The 24,110-nt window shown below is 39.0% G+C and overlaps 1 protein-coding gene across 2 annotated transcripts; it reads left to right on the top strand.

Moving 5' to 3' along the window:
• Positions 1-89: 89 nt before the first annotated feature.
• On the top strand, positions 90-20,883 carry LOC119700862 (glycerol-3-phosphate acyltransferase 3-like). 2 transcript variants are annotated; one of them, XM_038136544.1, is made up of 12 exons: positions 90-296; positions 13,629-13,701; positions 15,246-15,516; positions 15,904-15,978; positions 16,284-16,373; positions 16,590-16,683; positions 16,982-17,097; positions 17,799-17,854; positions 18,215-18,300; positions 18,976-19,104; positions 19,505-19,584; positions 20,023-20,883. In XM_038136544.1, the coding sequence occupies exons 2-12, from the start codon at positions 13,674-13,676 to the stop codon at positions 20,135-20,137; spliced, it is 1,140 nt and encodes a 379-aa protein (XP_037992472.1). In that variant the 5' UTR covers positions 90-296; positions 13,629-13,673; the 3' UTR covers positions 20,138-20,883. The 2 variants fall into 2 exon arrangements, with proteins under 2 accessions (XP_037992472.1, XP_037992471.1); XM_038136543.1 differs by lacking the exon at positions 90-296 and adding an exon at positions 6,342-6,652.
• Positions 20,884-24,110: the final 3,227 nt, after the last annotated feature.

The raw sequence follows: 24,110 nt of genomic DNA, 5'->3' as shown, positions 1-24,110 counted from the left end.
TTGTACCACTTCTTCCTCATATGTAGACTGTTTGCAAGAATGCATGTTTTGTATTTTTTGAGTTGTCACATTTTACTTATTTTTAATACTTGTACTAATATTTTTTTCCCATTATAGCAGGTGTTCCTGATATATCAGCCAGAAGAAAATCCTAGAAAACAATTTCAGGAAGAGAGAGCTACAAGTGACAACATTCTTTGAAATGTGACCAGAGATCTGGTCTAAAGGCCGCAGGGGTTTTACTCCTTTACTTCAGGAGAACAAGTGTTTGACTTCATCACTCATCAGGGCTATAGGTAAGCACAATCTTAGCCTTAGACGTTAACTTTCTGACTTTTGAAATAGGATGTATGGACCTGTGGTCTTTCAAGAGGTATTTCCATGCTTTTTAGGTCTCACACATATTTTTTTAGGTTGCGTGTAAAATTAATATATTCAGTGCAGTTTCTTTTCCCCCTAATTTTTTTTTTGCAAGATTTAGAAGGAGTTCTGACATATTTATATTTAAATAAATTTCTTAAAGTATTATTTGAAATATATGTGAATGATGCTAGTATTTAGAAGGGAAAATTGTTGTGATTCTTAACTATTGTTACAGTAGAGAGAGTGAGACCAGGTAAGACTTTCATTTCTCAACACAGTCATAAATGATCTAGTTCTCTGAATAAGGGGATGACAAGTCTCTGGATAGTAAAGAATGGTGGGCAAGGTTGATGGGGAAGAGATAGGATGCATTTCTTGCCACGCAGACCATGTGATATTAAACAAACGGGTAACAAGTACAACACATCTAAAGGGATATATTACAACAAATTATTCCATTATGGAATTCCGTCATATGTTGCTGTGGTAGAGGCAACAAGAACAGATGATATGACAAGCTTCTATAGCTGTTTGGGGAGAAAACATTGAAAGTAGACACAAAATGCTCACTCAGTTCAGGAATTATCCCAAAGGACACTGTGTTGTGCTTGCCATCACTCCTAAGCCAGAGCTGGGAGAAAATTGTTTGCATTTAATCAGTGCAATAAGTGCTAGGCATTGACAAATTAATTTATTGCATTCAGTGTCAATGATACAAACCATATACAAGATTTATATGTACTATATATATAGGTGTTGACAGCCATGCAATGCCTACACATCTGTGGGCATTTATAAATTGCTGAGGCAAGCAAATGTAATCAGAACAGTAGTGGATTTCCCTGTTTTGAGATACAAAGACTCAAGCCTGTTGTAAGCAATAGGATACAACAAATTACTTTCTGTAATTCTTGAATTTATCTTGTATGGAAACAATAATGCTTCTGTAGTCAGAGCTAAATGTGTTACAGTCATCCTAAAGAGCGATACAGTAGTTACAGATACTTCTTCAGTGTTTTCATAAGTTGTCTGTTGGTGGCCAAAGATAAAGCATAACTAGCGCAATCTTACTGTGGTCAGATATAAACAGGCCTCTGTTTGGTGGCATGGATGGAATCTATAGAGACCTAAAGAGTAGCAGACATAGCTCAGAGTGAGAATGCAGAGGAGCACATATTTGCACTTCAATGCAAGAAGACAGTGTGTTTTCCTTTACTAAATATTGCACCTGACACTGCTTCCTATGCAATAGGTGACCTCTAAGGTTATTCTGGCCTTTTGGAGAATTTTCCACATGTAAAGCATGAACCTCAGTCTTGATAAATATCAAAACAAAAGTAGCAGAGATTATTTCATCCTTGAGTAGCAATCAGGTAAGGAGTTTGATAAATGAGGGGTTGAAACATTGAGAAGACATAAGCAAAACTAATAAAGGCTTTTTGTTGTTGTTATAGATGGTTAAAGTTTAGTTGAAAAAAAAGAGATGTTTTTAGTAGTTTTCATTCTGGGTACACTCAGCAGAATAACTGGGGTGTAGAATGTTCTGATCAGTCCTGTTTGAACACTTTCTTATCCTGAAAAACATGATCCTGGTATCCTTGGATGTTAAGTGATGCTGGTAAATCAGCCCATGTTTGCTGTCTGATTCTATGTCATCGACTTACAAGGCTTTTCTAAATAGGTCAGTATGCTTTGTAGCATGGCAAAACTCACAGAGAAATACCAGGGAGCCCTACAACTGGTGTCAGAAGAATAATTTTAGCAATAATACCATCTTCCCATTGCCTTCCCATCCTGGCAATGTCAGAATGTACTTCTGTATACTGGCTGCCAACAGCTTTGGACAATGTTGCTACTCCAAAAGGTAAAAATTATACCCTGCATATTTCCTAAAAAAAGGAGCAAGTGATAGAAGGTTGACCTTGATTGACAGTCATGATCATTGTCATTTGCCTCAGGTAGAAATACCTCTTTGTTAATCCTTATGGAGTGTGTTACTTCAGCATCTGAAGCACCACCTGGCAGAAGCTGATGTGCCAGTGCTGCTTTGGAGCAGGATCTGCTGGGGACATGTGATGTTTGGGTAGTCTGATAAGAAAGGCGTTACAAGAAAGGTAGGCTGAAAACTCTTCCCTGACATCCCTTTGGAGTCACTGGAATGGTTAGTGTTCGACAGGAAGGAAGCATACTTGGAAAGAATGGTTGCCAAAATTTCTATGACTGTGTGATTCCTTCTTTTTGAAGACCATGGCAAGTGTTATTTCCAGGCTGTGAAAGCTATCACTTCCCACTGCACTTTTTAATCTGTTCACAGTGTACTTGAACCTGCTTAAAAGCTGACTGCTGTGCAGGAAAGGGCTGTTTATACCTGATTTAACCCTTCCATGTGAGGCACTACAAATAGACACAGGTCAGTGCTGTGTTTGCTTCTTCTTGCACTGGAAAAATAAATGGGTCGTAATTCCAGTTCCCTCCGACAACTGGCAGTTAGGCAATAGGCAATGTTTTGCAATATGAAATTAGTAGAATGACCTCAAGGGATCTAGAACCTGGAGTAGGCAGCTAATGCCCATTCTATCTCCTTGTCATTTCCCTAGGAGACCAGGAATTGTTTCAAGTGAATTTGTTATGCTTGTGGGTGTCAATTTGAGATTCATTACATTAAAGGGAGCTTTGCTCTTGGTTTCCTCCTGTGTCACCCACATTGCTTTGTTCTAAGTTGGGTTCCATTCTTCCAAATGGACAGAGAGTTTTGCATGTTTTCTGGTGGCTTTTCCTAACATATGGGGTACTTCATCATAAAAAAGTGCTTGTTGTTATTTGGTATAAATTCATCACCTGTTATTTACTGGACCGTACAAATCAGTGCTACATTCTGTTGCTGCATGTTTATTTGCATGACTTGCAATACTTTCTCTCTTCTGGATAAAGCCTCTCTCACAGCTTCTAAACTGATGTGGTTGCAGCAGGCTAGCTCTTGGTAAAGGGACAAAAGGGGCAGAAGAATGACATGCAGAATCTCTGTTTAGTGAGTGGATAGCAGAACTAATTCTGAAAGAAATTATTTTGCTGAGGAAATTTACGTAGTCACATTACAAACTGTAGTTACTCAGTTTAGTGTTGGATGCATATCTATTCATATTGGAATTTGACAAAAATGACATTTCATGGCTCTTCTGAAATAATAACAACAACATCATCATCAATTATTGTGATGGGGTGCAAAAAGCTATGCCAAATTTCTGACCAAAAATAGGAAACTATGTTATGAATTGCCTGAAGAAATAAAGAATTTCTTTTCTTCTTCACATCATGAACAATTTCCTTGCCTTCATTCAGGGCAGAGATGAAATTCAAATCCATCTTCACTTCTATAGCAGTCTGAAGTTTTTTTGAGTTAAGACATACAGTGCTTAGACCATCATGTCTCAGTTATTTTTATGCTTATGGTCTCAAGAGCAGAAGGATGCTTTAGAAACTTCAGCACCCATTTTTGGCAGAAATTTAACAAAATTAAACTGGTTGGTCATGATTGGACAAGTTCTAGTACTCAGATTTATTCCTTAGTGGGTTTTGGGACAATTTTCCATTGAATTACAATTTTTATTCCATACTGTTACTAGGTAGGCATGCAGAATCTGCTTGATTTTGGTGTCATTCCCAATCTGAGTTGTTGAGGTGCAGGTTTTTTGTTTGTGTGTTTGCTTATTTTTCTCTCCAAACCACGTGACATCAATGGTAACAGAGTAGTAAGGACTTTGAAATGGTTTTCATTATTTCAGGAGGGACAAAGTGGATAAAGCATAGAATAATTGTAAGAAGAGCCTTGGCCATATGGATCTCATAGTACCTTTGGGCTGGATAGAGAGAGATTTGGCACCCCAATAGAGAGGCAAATAGAAACTCTTCAGTTCTTTCTTTATATGGTTTCACAGAATGAAAACCAACTCTACCTTATCCAGGAGAGGAAACGTCTTCCTCCCACCCAGGCTAGGCAAGTCTGTCTTTCCCTCTATGCTTTTAAGAAATTATCTGTCTCGTGTGTGCCGAGACTTGCTGCTGAGGCATCCCACCAAGTGGGTCGCCACATCTTCCTGTTCCTTGCAATACTTCATTTTGCCCCCCTTTTCTGCCCCAAATCAGGTCCCAGAAATTACCTCCACCCTCCCGCCCACGGGGTTTTTAGCACTTAGGCTCAGTGCATGCCGATCCCCTGTGCCGAGGCTGATGGCAGCTGTTCACAGGTGCTGCCAGGTGGATCAATGCCCTCTCCTCCAGCTCTCCACAGGCCCCGCTAGGGAATGTGTGTTAGGTGGGCAAGCCACTTGAGGAAGAGACCAGAAAGGAGAAGAAGGAATAGCAGCTAAAGAGAAATGGGTGACCGAAGCTGTTTTACAATGGAGCATTGTTCCTAAAGGAGCCTGTTGGCAGGGCAGGTAAGAAATAGTGGTTAATGGTGTACCTGGCAGCAGCAGGGTGGAGAGTGAGAGGCTTAACGTTGTCACTGAGAGAAAGAGCATTGTGAAGGCAGAAACACTTAAGAAACAAACCAGTGAGGTTTTGTAGAGGATACAGAAGGCTCAGAAGGCGGCCAAAAAGGGGAGAGAAAGGTGAGGAAACTAAATAAGGAAAAGATGCAAAAGAGAAGTTATATTGCTGGAAAAGATTGCAATGTCATTTGAAAGACCTGAGGGATGTCATGCAGCAGCTAATCTGAAGGTACAGAAGCTGCTCGACTCTACGATGTGGTACAAGAAGCACGCCACGGATTCACACGGGCTTGTGAGAGTCAGGAGTCTGTGTGCTGTGCCTGGGTGTGTGGTGTAAATTAGAGGTGGTGCAGCCCCCTCTGACATCTCTGCTTCTCTTACTGCCTGGACAGTGTTGGATGCACATTTTACACAGGATCTTTGCAGCTGCTTCCATTTATAAGGAATCTAAGTTGCTTCACAACACAATAAGCTGCTTCACAACACAAACCAAGCAATGGTGCTTGGGGATGGGAATATTTTAAAAGGACAGCCCAGCTTCAGACAAACACACCAATGTATTGGCAAAGGGAAATATTTGTGGACCAGCATGTCACTGTCTTGGAAGTTGTGCCCTAAATACTCCTTCCACCAAGGCTGGTTAATTTGCTTTGTGGGAAGGCTGTAAATGAGAAACTGGTGGGCTCCCCTGAGGTTCTAGGGTTATTCACTTTTATATCATCTGTGATGATATATGGTGCAAAAAGGCAGGAGAAGGGTGGCTGTAAGGGGTTGAGCTGGGTATTTTCTAAAAAATACAGAATTAAATTATTGAAATTTGATAGGCTAGAAGGCGAAACAGGATTATCTATTGCATTTCAATTCTGTAGTTGAATATGTGTGAAGATAGATGGCTTGTTACTTCACCACAGTGTATTTTGTAACCCTGTAATACAGGCTTTTTTGGCGAATTTCTGATAGAGATGGAGTGGAGGGAGCAGGTTTATTGTCTTGTCAGTCCTTGCCTGCTGAAACTTGCATCTTCATTTCAAATGTATTATTAAAAAATAAAATGAAATAGAAAAAGCCTGACTTGCACCTCAAGCTTCTCTTTCATTCATTTGTTCAAATACCAAAACAAGGCAGTTATCTCACCAGGAAATAGAAAATCTGAATGAATAAGTCACAGATTTGTGCAAACATCAGTTGGAGAAATGCTTCATGTGTATCAATAAGAGAAGATTTTAGGCAGTCTGAAAAACACACCCAGCTAGTTCTGTACTGTAATTTATTGGCAGGACACCTTGTGAAAACCAGTTGTCACATTGACAAGGTTCCTTATTGGCAGCATCTAATTATCTAATGTATATTATTACTTACCATGTTTTTTCTTTCTTCTCCCCTGGTGAGAAAATGCTTATCAATTACAAGGAAGTGGGTGGAGTTAGGGCGGGACAAAGGGTAGAAATTACTTTATCATTGAGAGTGTCAGTAGTCAGTAGTGTCAGTCTTCAGTGAGCAACAGCCTTCTCCTAGAGACAGCTTTGGCTCTTAGAATGTGTAATTTTTCTTTGCCTTTGTCTCTTGAAGCTTGCTAGATTCTCCACTACAGATGAGCATATATTCTCAGAAAGGCAGCTGGTTGGCATTTTGGAGGGGCAAACATGGAAGAAAATAGAGAAGGTCATGGCCTTGCAGAAGGCAAGATTTTGTCTATATGGATGATTTTGTTTGTGGCATTAGTTTTGTTGCCTTCTATATTTCGAGTGTCACTGGGGATTTCTCATTTCTATGTGAAAATTGTGATTAAAATGTTAGAGGTAAGTTGAGAAGTGGGTTCAAAAGGTATGTGTTTGCTACAGGACATATTTAATAAAAAATAAAAATCTGTGCATTTGATAGAAATGTCATAAAAGTCAGCAGAAAACAAAATCCAATAACTTGTATGTGTTATTTGCAGCTTTATTTTATATGATAGTCTTTTGAGGGGTATCTTTAATGATATGTAGTTATGTGCTGGCTTATCATCTGCTACTGGTTTGAGGTTTTTTGGGGCTAAAGTAGAGATTACATGGTATTTTCTTCTAGTTCATGCTTGTTAGAATGCTTCATGCAAGTAGAATACTCATGACAAGTCAAGTATAAAGAAAAAGATCTATTAGTTTGTGGGAGTTGTTAATTAATAAAAACGTGTCTTTTAGATATATATAAGTTTCAGTGGTTTTATTTGGATTGTTTTAATTGCATGGAATTAATATTCCAGGTAAGAACACTGACTCTGTGTGTTTACTTCACCCAGTTATAAATCTGGGGGATCCAGTAGTTACAAGTTCTGCTATACAAGACTTAAAGGAATCTGTGTGCAGCCTTCTAAAAGTGTAATTTTTCTAGAGATAAACAGATAATGGCTAAGATTCTGATCCTGCTTCTATCAATAAAAGATTTCTGGGGCTTTTTGTAAGCCAGAATCCCATTTAGTTTGGCTTTTGATATCCATTATTAGCCAGAAGAAGTTGCTATGAATTCATCATATTGAACAGTAAAGCATTTCCATTTTCCAGTAGATTGACTTTGTGCTTTTGGCATAAACCTGCTTTCTGTGAATATACTTTCTACTTGTGGCAGAAAACATGTTACTATTATTTTTGCTTTTATTATTAAGCCCTTGGAGTAATCTGTTTTGCAGTAGAATATGTCTGTAACAGTGTGAAACAGTTAATATCACGACCATCTTACCTTGCTAATTCTGTCTTTTATCCTTCTTATGTCTCTTTTGTTTGTTGTTGTTTGGGGGTTTGTTTGTTTGTTTTAATACTGATTAGGAGCTCTTAAGCAGTATCTGTCTTCAGCTGTATGAACATCATTTAGCATAGTGCAGATGACTGCAAAATTTAGGGGTTACTTATTTTTTTTCTGATACTGATGTCAGCAGTGGCTATATGTAATACTGGCCTTTATATGTGAAATATTTTTTAATCAGACAGTGGTATGCTAATGAAATTCTTATCCTTACCGTAATTAAGAGCTACTCTTATATCAAACCTCTCTTTAGACAACTTCACTGCTGCAGTTGGTGGGCATCAAAATAATTTCTGGTTTGTTTTTTTTCTTCCCTGTGCATTTCCCAACTCCAAAGATGTTTGACCCACTCAGTGTGTGTTTTGTGTAGGAAGGCACTTCTCTTTGGTAAAGCACTTGAAGTATTTTTCTCTCCCCAGTTTTTGTAACAGGTTATGAGTGATAATTCCGGGCTCACAATGTGGAGGATCAAGGTACTGAAAAATAAAAAAGTTAATTGTTATGTGATCAGCTATAGCGTTTTGTGTCTAGTTCCCTGTTGCCACAGCGGCTAATAATGGGAACAGCACAACTCCATGCACTGCTATTTAGGCTGGCTCATTTTGTTCTTTGTTCAAAGTTGTTCCCTAATTGTCCTGTGGGCAAAAAAGGAGTTTCCGCTGTTTTCATCTTACAATTAATTCAAATGGTTTTCTTTGAAGTACTGTTAAATGCTTCTCATTGTGCCACAAAAGTAGTTAAGAGCTATCTTGGTGGAAAATGGGAGGGAGAAAGAATGGAGGGGGTGTTAGGTCCCCTTTGCTTGTAATGTGGCCCCCTAGGCTTTTTAGAAGAAAGGGTAGGACTGGAAAACTCTGGGTTAAAGCTTGTGCATGGAATTGCTGGGCCTATTCTTGGAGTCCTGGGGCTTTTTCACCAGAATACAGCCAAAATTGCTGCTTGGGATAAGTCAGCTTTAAGGCAGGCTTGTTTGAGATATGAAAAACCTGACATTGAAACCCTGGAGAGGTGATGACAGGTTTCTAGCTGTGATGTTGTGTTCTTGCGATATTGCTAATGGGATAATGCACAGAGACCATCTGTGGTTCCTGTTGTCCTCTGGAATGGTGAAACCGGATGCCTTCCCAGAGAGCTGAGCTGGAAATGCTGAAGATGCTTAGTCACGTATTAGCACACTACTGACTATATTTCAGGAATATCACTGCTTGAGGAAGTGCCAAACAACTGGGTGATGCTTCAGCAAAAATCCAACCTTAAGCACTATGGCTGGTCACTCCCTTGGTTGCATTTGTCTTAGTCTGTTACATAGGCCAGCAAAATTAATAGAAAACTTCTCACCCGAGGAGTTTCTTTATATCTGTTTCAGTTGAGCATGTTTTATTTTCCTCCATGTTTGGCAACTTGAGAAAATTAGAAGAGTGGAGACTGAAATCAAGGACTTCAAAGTAAAAAAAAAAATAATTTTTTTTAAGATTTGTTTTCAAAGAAAGTGTATCTTTAGACCTTACTTAATTTGTTGGGAGCAAAAAAGGTGTTTCAGAATAAAACTCAAGTTTTCAGATCTATCACTAAGCAATGAGTAATGGTGGCATATGATGAGATAAGTCACTTTGATTTCTTGACTTCACTGAAGTGTTATAGCACTGTGAGTGGTGATTGGAATAAACGGGAAAGATGTAATCATGCATGGAAATAGTTTTTACCTTCTGCTGCTTTTCCATCAAGGAATCTAGATACTTGTTATTTTAGAAAGAAAAGAAATAATTTTATAAAGGCAAGATTCAAGGTTTGAAAATTTGAGGTGACTGTTTTTGTTTGCAGGTGCTTTTTGTGGTTGGGTTTTTGTTTGGCTTTTTTGTTGTTTTTGGTTTTGGGTTGGTTTTTTTTTTTTTTTTTGAGGACATATGGATAATATAATAGCAAAAGACCTCCAATACAGTAATTTCTCAATTGCATATATCTTAGCCCATAATTCTTCTTATTTTTACCCTTAAATTATTCTTCAAGTATTTCTGGAAATTATAAAGGTGAACGTGGTTTGGGTTTTGTTAGGGTTATTCTTTCACATATGCTTCTAAACTTTTATTTGTAAATAATGTCTTTTCTCTGAGCTTTGTCCATCCTGGGGTTTGTTGGAGATGAGGATAGTAGCAAAGCTGTTCCAGGAATGTTACTGCAGTGATTGCAAAAGAAGATGCATTTGCTAGGATAAAATCTATGCCATGTTCTCAGAGCCCTGTGAAGAGTCAAAGAAACAAATTAAGCAGCTGTAGCTCTATTTGCCAAGAAATGTTGTGGAGTTCTACAAGATCTGAACTTCTGTATGAAACTGGAGCATTGTTGCTTCTACAGAAAAAGAAATCAGCCAGCTAAAAATTGTGAGTAGTTTTTGCATGGAGAGGTCACTTGTATATGCAGGTAGCTAGTATGCTGTGAACTCCCACTGGAGTATGGTAGATGTTGCAGACACTTCAGCTGGTGAAAAATTGCACTGCTGTGCTTTTAAATACGTGATTATCCTTAGCTGGCCTCTCCATCAAAACCCAAACAAATTATATCTGTGCTTTTATCCCAAACAAACCCTTCTCAACCCATTTCATCACTCCTCATGGAGCAGCCAGGATTTGTGAGTCCTTTTCACAGCCTAAGGGTGGACAGTCACATCTTCTCAGACACTGAGTGTAACACTCACACCATTTGATCGGTGTTCGTGTTTGTGATGGGCAAGGGGAAATAATGCCAGGCAGAAACCACTGTTGTGTGAAGAGGTCACAACTGCTTGACCTCAGATGGTAATTTTAGTTCATGCTGAAAACCTACCAACCTTCTCTTTGCCACTGTAGTGGAAGACTTTACATGAAGGAATTGCCCCAAAGCCTTTGCCACAGATGAGGAAAATATTGAGAAAAGTTCATGTAATGAGTGATTAGAAAAACCTTTCATGGGAATATGGGAGGAGAGGTAGTAAAATATGGGAAGAGAAGCAAAACTGAATTACTTAGTATGGAAAGATGGAGTATTGAGCTGTACTCAATACAAAAGCAAAAAGAGAGGAAAAATCCTGCAAAATATGAGATTTCAGGAAATGAACAGTCCACATTTTATTTCATGTCATGTCCTGTGAAGACAGTAATTAACATAAAGAATTATTGGGCACCGTCATTTTGTTTACAATGTAATTACAAGAAGCTCAAACAAATGACTGTTGGACTGTTGGAGTTAAGCTGTCAAGTATTCAGTATTCCAGATGGGATCAACCGTTGGGTGTTTGGACTTGTGTCCTCATCACTTCAGACATGGGAGTGAGGGAAAACGCAACATCTGAGTTCTCGTTCAGTCAGCAGATGTAGGAATGAAGTTGCTACATTTAATACTTAAATTCTGTGTTAGTTGCAACATCTGTGGAGGTTTTTTTGTAAGGTATTTAAAACATCCTTTCATTACTGTTTTGCAACAAAGACCAGCGTGACAGCTCTGTCTCAATACTGTGCAATGCAAAGGCGATCACAAAGCCTTATTTCATTTTGGAAAACAAATTATACATACAGATGCCACCAAAGGCAGAACAACACAGTAGCCACTGCAGAGTTAGTTAGTCCAGAGTTTGACCCAGACAGATGGCTTTGACCCTTGTCAATTCAATGGCTGGATTGAAAGCCTAAGACTTGGGTGACTCTACAGCTGTATTTTCTCCTCACTGCTTGTTCTTCAAGCCATGAGTTAGGAGAATTTCATGTCCCATGATGGTTTGTGGAAATCTATTGCTTTTTTTTTTTTTTTTGCTCACATACTCTGCCCAAAGCTTTCCCAGGGTAAAGCTCAGTTCTTGTAGTAGAAGAGAAAATGGAAAACTGCTCCTTAAGCACCTGGTCTGTGACAGTCCAGACTTTGTAGATGCCTGTCTCAGCCATCCCAGCCAGCTCTTTTTCAAGCTAATGAGCCCTGTGTAACTGTTCAGCCTTTGAAAGCTCTTCTTCATCTTTCTGGGACACTGCCTTTGTAGCCTTGACTATTTAGTTTAAGTCTGCCACTTTTGCCTCACTCTTTTTCTGTGCTAGGAGGCAAGATTTTATAATTTACTGGTAAGCTTTATACATTTTTGTGGGTTTTGACTTGTCTTGCTTATTTATATTAGTTAACGTATATTTTTGGAGTCAGCTTGGTTAGTGACTGTCACCCTTTTTCTATCTGGGAATCAAAAGCCAGCCTCCTGGAGATATTCCAGATCCTTCAGGGCAGTATGAGCAAGCTCATTTCAGGCAGTCCTGGCCAGCTGACAGGTGCTTTTTATGTAGGAGGACAATGATAGGCAAGATAAGTGTGGTAGACAGGAAACGGGAAAGCAGAGACTAAGGCAGAAGGCTTTATTTGTCAGTCTCAAATATTTTATGTTTTATACTTTTTTCCTCCCTCATGCCATGCAACTATCCTAAAGGATGTTGGGGAAGGGATGAGGACCAGCAGTATTTTGTAAAGAGGTTAAATTTGCCATGTCTGCCTTACTCTCTTTTGCAACATTCCTGTACCTGTTCTGTATGTTCTTTCATTTCTTAGTGTGTGGGCTGCTGTTTTCATGACATCCCCTGGCTCTGCCATTCTGAATGACTCTCCATGTGTTGCAAAAGATTGAGAGATGATGTACCTGTTGACCTTTTCAGGAGGATAATTGGGAAGTATAGACAAGATGATGCTGTGGTGCAGGGTTTTTAATTTCTTTTTTGGGGAGGTTGTTTGCTTTATGGCTTTATTAAAGAAGGTTTTAAATTATTAAAGAAGGTGGAGTTTAAAATACTACATCAAAGCCTATTCTGACTTCACTTTTTTCTTTTCTTTTATGATGGCTGGTAAAAAAAAACAAACTATCAGCTATGAGTAACTAAAATATCCTAGTTATGTCAAGGCAAAGTGTCCATTTTGTTACGGACTTGGAAACTTTGATAGCTACAGAAAGAGCATGCAAAACTTAAGGGTGGCAAAAAGCTGGTTGGTATTTGCACATGAGACATGTTGTAATGTAGTGAAGACTGTTTGAGATCAGCTTTGTGGTGTCTGCACATGTCAGCTGGAGGGAAATACAGTATTTAGCAAGAGTTTATATGAAGCAGATGGATTATTCTCATCTATTGTAGATGGGAACCCTTAATAGCAGGTGAAGGCATAAATTGAGTGGGTCACTGAGCCTTTAATAATGAGCAGAGCCTACACTCAAGCGTCCTATGCCTTTTGTTAGAGCAGGTACCTTGACATAAATACAGCCAGATTTTAGAACTCATGGGAGCTACTATTTATATGTCTATGTATGTATGATGAAAACATTCAAAACCAGGAAAACTTCAAAAATCAGCCATATTTTATGTTTGATTTTGCTAATGGAGAGTTTTATGATGCTCTACACAAGGAGAAGAACCGGTTTAGCTCAAAAAAATTTAGTACAGGCAAGGGTAAAAGCTTGTTACCACAGCTGCTACCTTCTGAAATATTGTTGATACAAAATGTTGCCAGCTCTGTTTTCTGTCAACAGAGACCACTTGAATGCCCTCAAAATGAGTTAATCTCTTTTATTCTTTAAAATCAATTTTTAGCTCTATTTTTCTGGCATATCTCTAATGTCAGTGATATTATTTTGTGTAGTCCTATTGCCTGAAGCTAAGTGAAGAAGAGAGAGTTTTGGACACATTGGATCCTACAGAGTCTCATAGGTAGCTCAGTAATTTGTTGGACCCCCAGGAAAAAAACAACTCCAGAACAAAAAATAACTCCTGTGTCCTGATAAGAAGTTTAAGCCAAACAATTTTCCCTGGAAATGGCAAAAGGTAGTCTATGTAACAAATTAAACAGGAGGTCTGCAGGGCACCCTTCAGGCTGAATTTGAAAAATGAAAATCTAGACCTGGCAGGGGTGAAAGAGGCTCAGACAATTCACCTGAGGTAATTGCAGAATGTCTGGAAATGATGAAATGAAAACCATCAACATCTACTTTTCTTGTTTTGGGAACAGTGGACCACCCTGCAGATTGAGGAGGGAGTGAAAAAGCAGAGGGCGATGGCACTTGAAAATTTAATCTCCACTGGTAAGATCTCTGGATGAAGGGGACACAGCACTATTTATTGTGTACAAAGGCAGCTATTTAACAGTAAGAAAGGCAGCTATTTCTAAGTAAGAAAGCAGTTTGATGAGCAAATATCCATTGAAGCTAAAAACCTACATAAGCATGTTATAAAAAATATAATCTCTGAGTTTTGTGAATAAAAGGAATTAGAGACTAGTGAGGGTATAGAAAGACATTGCTGATAAGCATTTGGGAAGCATCCCTGTTTTCATAAGTGTTTTTTGTTTTCTGGCTCCATCAGCTCTCTCTTTACAGGATTGGGATAAATTAGTGTTCTTTGTGCTTGACGTGGCTCTGCATAGTTATCTTTTGCTTCTTGTAACTCCTAGTATGCAAAAAAATCCAGGCTCTGGATAAGAGTTACAGCATCCCATGGATCACAGATACAATTTGCACTCTTTTCTAGACATGAGGATAAAATCCAAATGTTTTTTTCCCCAACTATTTTTCCTTCCTTCTTTGACCGAAGAGTTAAGCTCTCATCGTTATCCTGTTATTTGTAGTGCCATTTTTAGTGATTAGTCATGTAGGCTGCTTGATTTGTCAGCTAATAATTTTCTGGTCTGATGATTTCCTGGGAGTTGAAGGTTTTACTGAAGTGCAGATGGAGGAAAGTTTTGTGATTCTGATCAGGGGGAGGTAGGTTGATCAAGATAAATGAAGTGTGTTTTTATAATGTGTATTTAATGTCATCCAATACACCCCATCACAAAAAAAGAAAAAAAAAAAAGAGGTGGTGGGGGTGGGGCAAACAAAAAAGCCAAGTGTCAAGTGTTATCTGGTATGAACCAAGAGAATTTTAATCACTGTAACCAGCCAGATAAGAATCTGGTCAGAGTGACCTCAGCAGATATCTGAGACTTGCTGCATGGCTGTACGATGGGGTGTGATTTTACAAATAGCAGAGCAAGAATGTGTTGTCTTTCTTCCTGCACAATGTGTCTGTGTAATGCTTTGTATGTCTGGGCGGGGGGGAAATCCAGGCACTTTCAAGTTTTTTGGTAGGGAAGTGACTCTTAACAGAGAATGGATGGGGGGAGATAGAAGGTTCCAAGAAAAAAAATTGCTAAGGAAGTTGTTTTTACAGCTGGGAAACAATAAAGTTAATCAACATCAGCAAGAACGATCGTACAAACTCTGCCTGAATTTGAGTCAAGGCACCAGGAGGGATCTGCTGTCTCGGCAGTGTATAGGTGACACTTCTAGATGTGAGTGCCTATGTTATTTGGTAAACAATAATGAAGTCGGTGTTGTACTCAAGGTTTTATTTGCAGCTTGATCAGAATCCTTTTCTACTTCCTCAGCAACTTAGGGGTGTATATGGCATAGGATTAGAGAAGTAACTTGTGGAATGGACTGTCAGTACATAGATGAGGCATAGCAATGCATTATCATACTTGAGTAGGAGAGCTGTTTCTAAAAGGCATATGTATTTCTTGATATTCTCTTTGGAATTCATGTTGTTCATTTCACTATGTGGAAGGAAGGCTCATTTCCTCATGCAGGGATCATCCAGAGAGATGAGACTCCCATGGAAAAGGAGGTTGTTGGCTGGTGCCAAGGATGTTTCAGCCTTGCTGATGTCATGTACTTCTCCAAGAAGGGCTGTGAGGCAGTTGCAGAAGATGAAGTCACTCGACGGTTCTCCTCTGAGGAGCTACTGTCCTGGAATCTCCTCAGCAGAACCAATGCCAACCTGCACCATGTCAGCTGGAAACTGGCTGCTGTGTGGATCACTGGCATCCTAATTCGGTATTGCCTCCTGCTGCCTTTCCGGTGAGCCAGACGGGGTTTGCTGGGATCGTATTTCATGGTACTTTTTACAAAATTTGTGAAATAATATCCTATTGGCTAGTGAAGGAAAGAGAACATGGCATGACCTTTCCAAGAAGCCATCTAAACTCAAATATCCCTACAAAAAAAAAAAAAAAGTAAATTTCTCATGTTCCATATGTTTTATTAGTAATTGATTTGCTTTTAAAATTCAGCAAAGCTGGATTAAGAGGTTTGTGTGCTGTAGCTAGTAGTTTCTTGCTAGTTAGATGTTATTAATGCTTGAAGGAAGCATTGTGAAGTGGATCAAGGAGCCAAATAAGAATACCTTCTTGCTTACTCCTCCAGTTTTGCTTCTTGACATTTAATTAAGATTGTTTTACTTTGTAGCATCTGCTTGTCTGTTTTCAGTATCCTGTTGCTGGTGTTGGCCACTACTGTAGTAGGACGGTTTCCAAATGGCAGGTAGGTGTTTGCTGAGAGCTCTTTCAATTTCTTCTGTATTTCTTTAAGGATTTGAACTAGTAGTTGGAACACTCTGCTGAGGTCCAGAGGATTGATGTGGACTATCATGGGGTGACTTTTTCTCTCCTGTAAAATTATAGATTGTTGTGAGAGAAAGTTATGGCAATGGCATCTGAAAGCAGACATGCAGAGTGAGCCTTGGTATAGTCTTCGTAATTACAGCAATTTGGGATAACTCAGAGAGTCTACATTGCATGTGTGACTCCATAGAACTCGAAATGTATCTATGGCTTCATTTCTTTTAGAGTTAAAGGCTGGCTGAGCAACCAGGTCCAGATGATATGTGCCACTTTAGGTGTCCGATGTCTGAGTGGCCTTGTTCATTTCCATAACAGGTGAGTCTTGCCACCTTGCCCTTTATTAGTCTGGAATTTGATTTTTGCAATTTTTAACATCTCAAGTTTTGGAGCAGGATTCTTATTCCATTACTGCCTGGATACTTGTTGATGGTACAACTTGATCCTAAAAGCTGTTTGGATCATCCAGACTCTGTCAGGCTTGTAGTCTGGAGAATAAACATTAGCTAATTACTTTTATGGTTGTCATTGCAGGGAAAACAAACCACAGGAAGGAGGCATCTGTGTAGCCAACCACACATCTCCATTGGATGTCCTAATCCTGGCCAGTGATGGATGCTATTCCTTGGTATGAACAAGACAGTTGGTAAATATCAGTAATGTTGAGATTTCCACAGATGTAGCATTGGGTAAGAGGATGAACTTCCTCATAGAACAGTTGTGATTTGACAGCATTCAAACTCACATTCTGAACTGCAGAAAACTAGATGCAGGCAGGCATGTGCACATTTGTGACCAAGGGGATTGGTATAATTTGTCAATAAGCTTAGAAATGGTTGCAGCTGTGTTTAGAATTTAATCATTTAAGAGTGTGTGTGTGTGTGTGTGTGTGTTTGCTTTGTAAGAAGTTTCTTTTTGGCTTGCAGGTTGGCCAGGTACATGGAGGGCTTATGGGACTTATTCAAAAATCCTGCATGCAAACCTCTCAGCATGTCTTGTTTGAACGCTCAGAAATGAAAGACCGTCACCTGGTGAGGAAAAAGTAAGGTAGTGAGGTGTTTGCTTCATTGTCTGGTGAGGTGTGGTAATTTGTCATCAGTATTGACACTGTCTTTTTTGTTGTTGTTGTTGTTGGGTTTTTTGTTTTGTTTTGGTGGGGTTTTTTTTGATGTATGGTGTTTTGATTTTGTCCTTTAATGCTGGCCGAAGAGGAGCTCCATGCTTTTGAGTTGTAGGAAAGACAGTTGTCTTGGAAAATGACCGATTTTAGTCTCAGTAATCTGCTTAGTGGTTGATATTTGTGGTTGAAAGTGTTGCAGCAAATGCAGTAAGGTAGTGGCCTGTCACTTAACTAAATGTGGAGAATCATTAGATACATGTAAAACTGATGCTGGGAACCTAGAAAGCATGAAAACTAGAAATTTGGAATATATTTCAGTCTGAAGAAAAGTTTGACTGCATTCATGGCTGGAATCTGGGAAGTTATTTTCACATGCTTCAAGTACCACCATTCTCTGGTAAAAATGGAACTTCATACAGCTTTGTAGAAAATCTACTTTTTAAATTATCAAGAGATATGAGATAAAGGCCTGAAACCAAAACATATTCCAGATGAGGCAACTGACTGGGCAAAAGGCAATTGGGCAGGGGTTTTTCTTGTCCTATATGAGAGGTAATGAATGTTTAGATTCTTGGACAAAATAAATATGAATTATACACTGAAATTTTATTTTCTCCCCACAGAATTAGAGAGCACATCGCAGATAAGGCCAAGTTACCCATTTTAATTTTCCCAGAAGGTAAAAAGCAACTGTATTTATTTTTTTACTCTTCTCACTTCTTGCCATGGAGTGAAGTTTATTATAGAAGTTTATTATATCCAGTCTTTAGAAGTCAGGTGTTTGTTTTTAGTTTGTAGAATTAATTAGCTCTTGTGAGATATTAATGGTCAGGTTCTAGTATTTTACAACAGTTTTATGACAGTTTATTTGCTTTAGCATATAACAGAATGAAGACATACAAGGCTCTGGGATTATGTTCCAGAACCAAAGCTTACTTTCTCCTTTAACAACTAAGTCTCCTTAAGACAGTTTAGGATTAATTTCCTGATACTTTTCTCAGAGTGGATTAAGCCCTTCATCTATTTTAATTCTCACCAGGCACCTGCATTAACAACACATCGGTAATGATGTTTAAGAAGGGAAGCTTTGAGGTAGGAGGAACCATCCATCCAGTAGCAATCAAGGTACTGTAACTGCAGTTTTCCAAACATGGAAGAATTGGCTGCAAACACTTCTCACGTCAGGGAAGCTGTTTATGTGTAAGCCTTGAAAAGGGATATGTTTGGTGTGCATAAAGTACTGAATAAGCCCTGAGAGACAGAAACTTGTGGTTTTAAGCAGTATGGGAAACATGTCGTTTCTGTTGTGGCTCTTACATGCTCTGAGGATAAGGGCAGTTTTCTTGGCTCTTTCAAGTCTTTCTGAGTAGCTTTAGCCAGGTCACTCTAGATCTGGAAATATTGGTTACTTTTTCTGGCACTATAATGTTGCCTGATCTTATGGAAGTTCTTAAAACTGGTGTGAGCATTGTCAAGGAAACCTTTGTAGTCAGCATATATAGATGACAAGTTTTTATATTTTGAGTAAATCTTTTGCTATATTTTGAGTAAATCTTTTGCTATAGTAAATCTTTCAGGTCTGTCACAGTTTGATGTCAGGCATTGCTTGTATATGCTAACTGTTAGAAACTTGTAATGAATGTTGGAACTTTACTCTGAATTTACTGCTGCTTTCAGGAGGTGTGATTAGATTTGCCCATTATTTAATAAGTTGAATTGTGACTTTGTGGCCAAAAAAAAAAAAAAAAAAAGCCATTTATGAAATTTAAACCAAGGCAGCTTATTCTTCTTGTCTTCCAGTATGACCCTCACTTTGGAGATGCCTTCTGGAACAGCACAAAGCATTCCATGATGACCTATGCTTTTAATGTGTTGACCAGCTGGGCTATTGTCTGCAATGTGTGGTACCTGCCACCGATGGTCAAAAAGGTTCTTACACTTTTGTATGTTTTGAAAGTGCTTGTGAAATGTTGTCTGGAAGGAGGTCTGCATTACTACACAAGGTGTTCTGAATCATTATTGATAACTTAATGGAAAAAGGCCAGGAAGCAACACTACAGTCTTGGATTTATCTAGGATGCATCCCTTGCTCTGGCCAGACCTGGGACTTCAGGCTGTGTGTTGTTTGAGGTTGTCCCAGAAACCAGAGAGCCTCCCATGTTTGGCACCAAATAGTGGCAAACCAGGATCAGCTGGAACTGCTCACATTTGTCTTGTGGGTCAGGCCCACAAGGCTACTGCCTGCTGTTTGACAAAACTTATCTTTTTAAGTGAGGCACAGAGAAAATGTCTATGTAGTAAAGCAATTAATTAATATATTTTTTTTCAGGAAGAAGAAGATGCTGTTCACTTTGCTGACAGAGTCAAGGCTGTCATTGCTGCTCAGGCAGGAATGTCTGTGCTTCCTTGGTAAGAAGCAACACCTCTGGAGTTGTTTTTAAAGGTGCTCTGTATTCTGAAATATTAGCATGGAATCCTTTAAAACCTGCTTTGTTTACACTGTAGTCCACCACCCTTACTGACTCTGTTTCAGAAAATGTTCTTTTATTACTTGAACAATTACATTAGAATGATTAGAATAATATAGTAGATAGAAACAGAGCTGACAGGTGGATCTAGACAGCAGGCAGTATTAGGTGAAAATGAATTACTTGCCTGTTAAATCCTGGGTTAAAAGAAGGGCACTGTGGTGTTGTAAGTCTTGGCAGTATAAATCACTTAACATTGTCTTACAGATGTCAACATTAAGAGTGGAAACTGCTTTGACTACATAGTCTAAATATAGTAATGTTTTCCTGCCTTGACCCTGAAGTGAGTTTAAGGCTGTTTCTTTTCTGTATCTTTCAGGGATGGGGGACTGAAAAGGAAAAAAGTCAAAGAGTCTTTCAAGGAAGAGCAACAGAAAAAATATTGCCAGATAGTAATAGAAAATGCGTCTGTGGGAAATGGAAAAGCTTGTTAAATGCTATTTATTTTATCCCATTTTTCCATGACTTATCTCTACCAGAAAATAGACTGGCACTATATTAAACCCAACATGTTTTCCTTCTGTTCCTGTAAGATATTTTGCATGTGACACAGGGAAACAATAAAGAAATATCCTTATTTAAAGCAAAGTACTATAATTTTATAAATAGGAAAACATAAAATATGCTAATAAAATTCTCCCTGATGCTGAGAAGAATCTGCAATAAAATTAATTATGTTCATTAAAATACGACTTTAAAATATTTGCTATACCTTGAGGACTTAAATGTTTACTTATAATACATCACCGCTGTAGTGCTAGACTCTCTCAGCGACTCAGACTAGCAATACTGCTGTGAGTCACAGTAACCATGTTGCTCTAGAGAGATCTCCTGATGTCAGAAGACATGAAACATTTCACCAAAATATGTCTTCTGAATTGCATGTTAGAGAGGAAGTGTTGTATGTCAGAGGGGAAAAGCAGATGCTGACTTTCTCCTCCATGTCACAAGACCAGGGATGGCATTGTAGAACATTTTCTGCTATGACAAAGAGCACAACTGTGTCCAGGGCATCATGTCCCTTGTGTCTGGGTGTGTGAAGCTGAGGTAGATTAATCACAGCCAAGGACAGTGTCATAGAAAATATCCTGTGTTTTTAAATCATATCTTGTGGTTTTGTTAGATCCCTTTTTGAGTCTGTTTGTATGCATTACACAAATTAAAGAAAGCCTATGATGTGACATCCACTGTCCCCTGCTGCTGTTATTTCTGGATAGCTGCTTGCTTGTGTTACATTGGATGTGAAGGCTGAGGATTTGGCCTCTGACAAGCCCATCCTCCCGGAGCAGAGCAAATGCACTTAAGGAGTATGCAGTGTGAATATTTCTGTCTCCTATAGCATTTATTGGTATAAAATATTTGCTCTCCTGGTAAGTAGCTCTCCTATCAAAGGATCACACTTCTTTAACTTATCTGATCTGAATCTCCCTAATGAAACAAATAGCTGCTGTTTTGGCCAAGGTGCTCTTAAGACAGACCTTGGTAAGAACAATTAATAATGTTTACATGACAGCAGCCCATTGGCTGAAGTCTCAGAAAAGACAGAGGATCAGTCTTGATGAGCACAAATACATCCTACAGAGGGACAGATGCACAGATACAACTCTACCCAGCCCTAGAGAGTCTAGAAAAACAATATCCCATGGCGGGGCAAACAGAAGTGATAATTGCCCTGGGGCTGCATGGCACAGAGGTAGCACAGAACTGAGCTCTCCTCTTCTCTGACCAGGCCTGGCACTGCTACAGGTGTGTGAATTTCTTTGGTGGATCAGTCAGTCTAAGTTGGTGTCATGGGTAAGCAGTCGGAGAATCTGCCCTTTTGCATGGCTTTTAGCTACGCAGGCTAAAAGGAAAGCCATCAGGCAGTAAGGAAAATTGCCTCAGGCTCTCCTGATTTGGAACAGGTCTTCTTACTCCCAACTGTAGTAAGATGTGCTTCCATGGCTGTTTAAGCTGTTGATTTAGTTTCTAGGTATAAAAATGTGAAGAAATGTGATTGAAAATCCTGATAACTCTCAAATGTTTTTGGTGTGCCAGAGTTTAAAACTGGGAGATTGTCTTTCTGTGTGACTGATTTCTGAGAGTTGCTAACAGAGACTGCAGTAAGAGAAGTGTTGAGAGCATTCTTCCCGCACCATTGTATACTTTCTTCGTTCTCAGAGGAAAAATGGGAGACTGAATAGGCAAAAAGAGAGGCCAGACACAGGAAAATATGGGGAAATAAAAAACAACTTCTGGAAGAGAAATTTTCTGCTTCTGTAAGAAATTAGGAGATTGTGCCTTTGTTTCCTGTCCTACAATGCTTCTCCAGCTTATCAAGAGGAGCCTTGGAATGTGTGATCCTCATTATGGTTATGACTCCAAGTTGTGTGAAAATAAAGCTCAGACCTCTTGAATGTATGAGTATTATGTGTCATTTGTGAGAGGATGGTGAGATTGTCAGTATTTTCTCAGTCATTTTTAGCTGTCTTAGCAAAGCAAGCTGAAAACTCTGTGAAGTGGGTACTTGCGTATAGAATGGGGAAATATAAACCAAGTGATGAACTCACGAACTTGTCAATTACAAATGGAGTGTACTTTGTTACCTGCTGGTAAAAATCTGACTTGAAATAGAGACTACTTTGTCTTGCCCTGCTTTAAAAAAGTTTTTCTGATTTTTGGTGTTATTTTCTCTACTTACTTTCCACCTCCTCCTTTCTTTTCTCTTGAAATGCAAATGACATACAGAATATATCAGCAGAGGCCTTGGTAATTGCTTTTACCTGAAATTGTATATTGCCCTTAGACTGCCAGGTTTATGGAGGAATTGATTATTATCCAGAAGGTCTCCACAGATGAGTGTTTTCCTCCACTAGGAGGGCAAAGTGACAGTAAAAAAAAAACATGCTCTTATGACAACAACATGAGTGGGAAGCTGACAAACAGCTTATTTTTCACAATCCAGGATCTTGCACTTGTGTTACTCCTCCTCTTTACTTACTTTGCACTGGTCTTGCAGGAAGCAGGTTTCTAAACTATTAGAGTGTAGGAATGTGCTCCCTGTTGACAGAGTGAACAAATTATCCTTTGTCTCCTTAAAAAGGAAAAAAGCCCAGAAGTTTCTCTCCTCCATTTGGTAAAAAGACACCTCATAGGACCTTGGGGACTTCACCTCATACCTAAGGATACCCAATTGGACAGAAGCAAAAGGTCCTGTTTAAGCAATTCACTAGAAAAAGAAGAAAGCAAAGGGAGTGATTGCTTTTGTGAGCTGTTTTTACCAGGAGCAAGAGCCTCTTGTCCTGGCTCGGTTTTTCCTCTGTAAAGGGCTTTGTTATTTTGCCTTTTATTAAAACTTTTCTTTTCCCAACACTACTTCAGAAGCCATCCTGCTGATTTTATGCCATCTGAGGTAGCTGGGCTATCTTGGGTGTGATGTTTCTCTGAGACCTCATAAAACCTGGCTTGAGGAGATGTTATATAATTAGAGCTCCTCTTTTCCTCTTTTTTACCATGTACCTTTGCAGGATCAAATGCAGCATGATCTTGTGCTCATTTGTGAGAAATGATAGGCCAAAATGGAAGCAAGTGGAGTATTTGGGTGGACCAGGCAATTAATGCCCAAGACAAAACCGCTCAAAGAAAAAAAAACCAAAAAAACCCCAAACTGTCAGTGTAAGTAATGTTTTTGCTTGTTATACTTTTTAATGTCTTTATTATCTGACAGCTGTGCAAACAATATAGACAAGGTGTATCATCATCCTGGACAAGCCTGTGAATGCAGTCTTCCTCCAGAGCACAAATTTCCTCTATTGTTTACCATTTAATATATTTGCCCTTAACCAAGGAGCCTTGTTCTTTTAATTGACTGAATGACCTAATCTCCAAATTAAATATGATATAGCTAATAAGTGCAGGGAAGACCTACATTCTATGTAGCCTTGCTTTTGAATTTGGTGCTGCTAGCTGGTACCTCTGTATGAAGCATGTGAGGGATGCTAACTGTTGCTGTGGCACTAATACATCAGGAAACTGAAACAAACCACAGTGGTCCAGGGTGCATCCATCCTAAACTTGAGGTGCCAAAGGAAATGAGCCACGAGTTGAAAATAAATGTAGATTGGAATGAGTGAAAAAAAAAACTCCCTCCTGCTATGTGGATGGGGCAGAGAACAAAAATAGCTGCTGCTCCTAATTCTTGAAGATATCATTGTTTTAACAGCTGGGTGGATGGAAAACCAGATATATTTTAAAAGTTGTCCTTTGGTGAAACTTGGGCAGTGTGCTCATTTTTATGATGATGTTTCCCTGTAATGTACCTGCAAAACTGATTGGTGTAGCTCAAATCGTTTATTCCCTTGGCTCCAAATGTCTTTTTCTACTGCTGTCTTATATTTGGGAACGTTTAAATTCTCATCTCGGACTTTT

Source organism: Motacilla alba, chromosome 4 (genome assembly GCF_015832195.1).
Source record: "Motacilla alba alba isolate MOTALB_02 chromosome 4, Motacilla_alba_V1.0_pri, whole genome shotgun sequence".
Lineage (NCBI taxonomy): Eukaryota > Metazoa > Chordata > Aves > Passeriformes > Motacillidae > Motacilla > Motacilla alba.
This window is presented reverse-complemented; position numbering and strand designations above follow the sequence as displayed.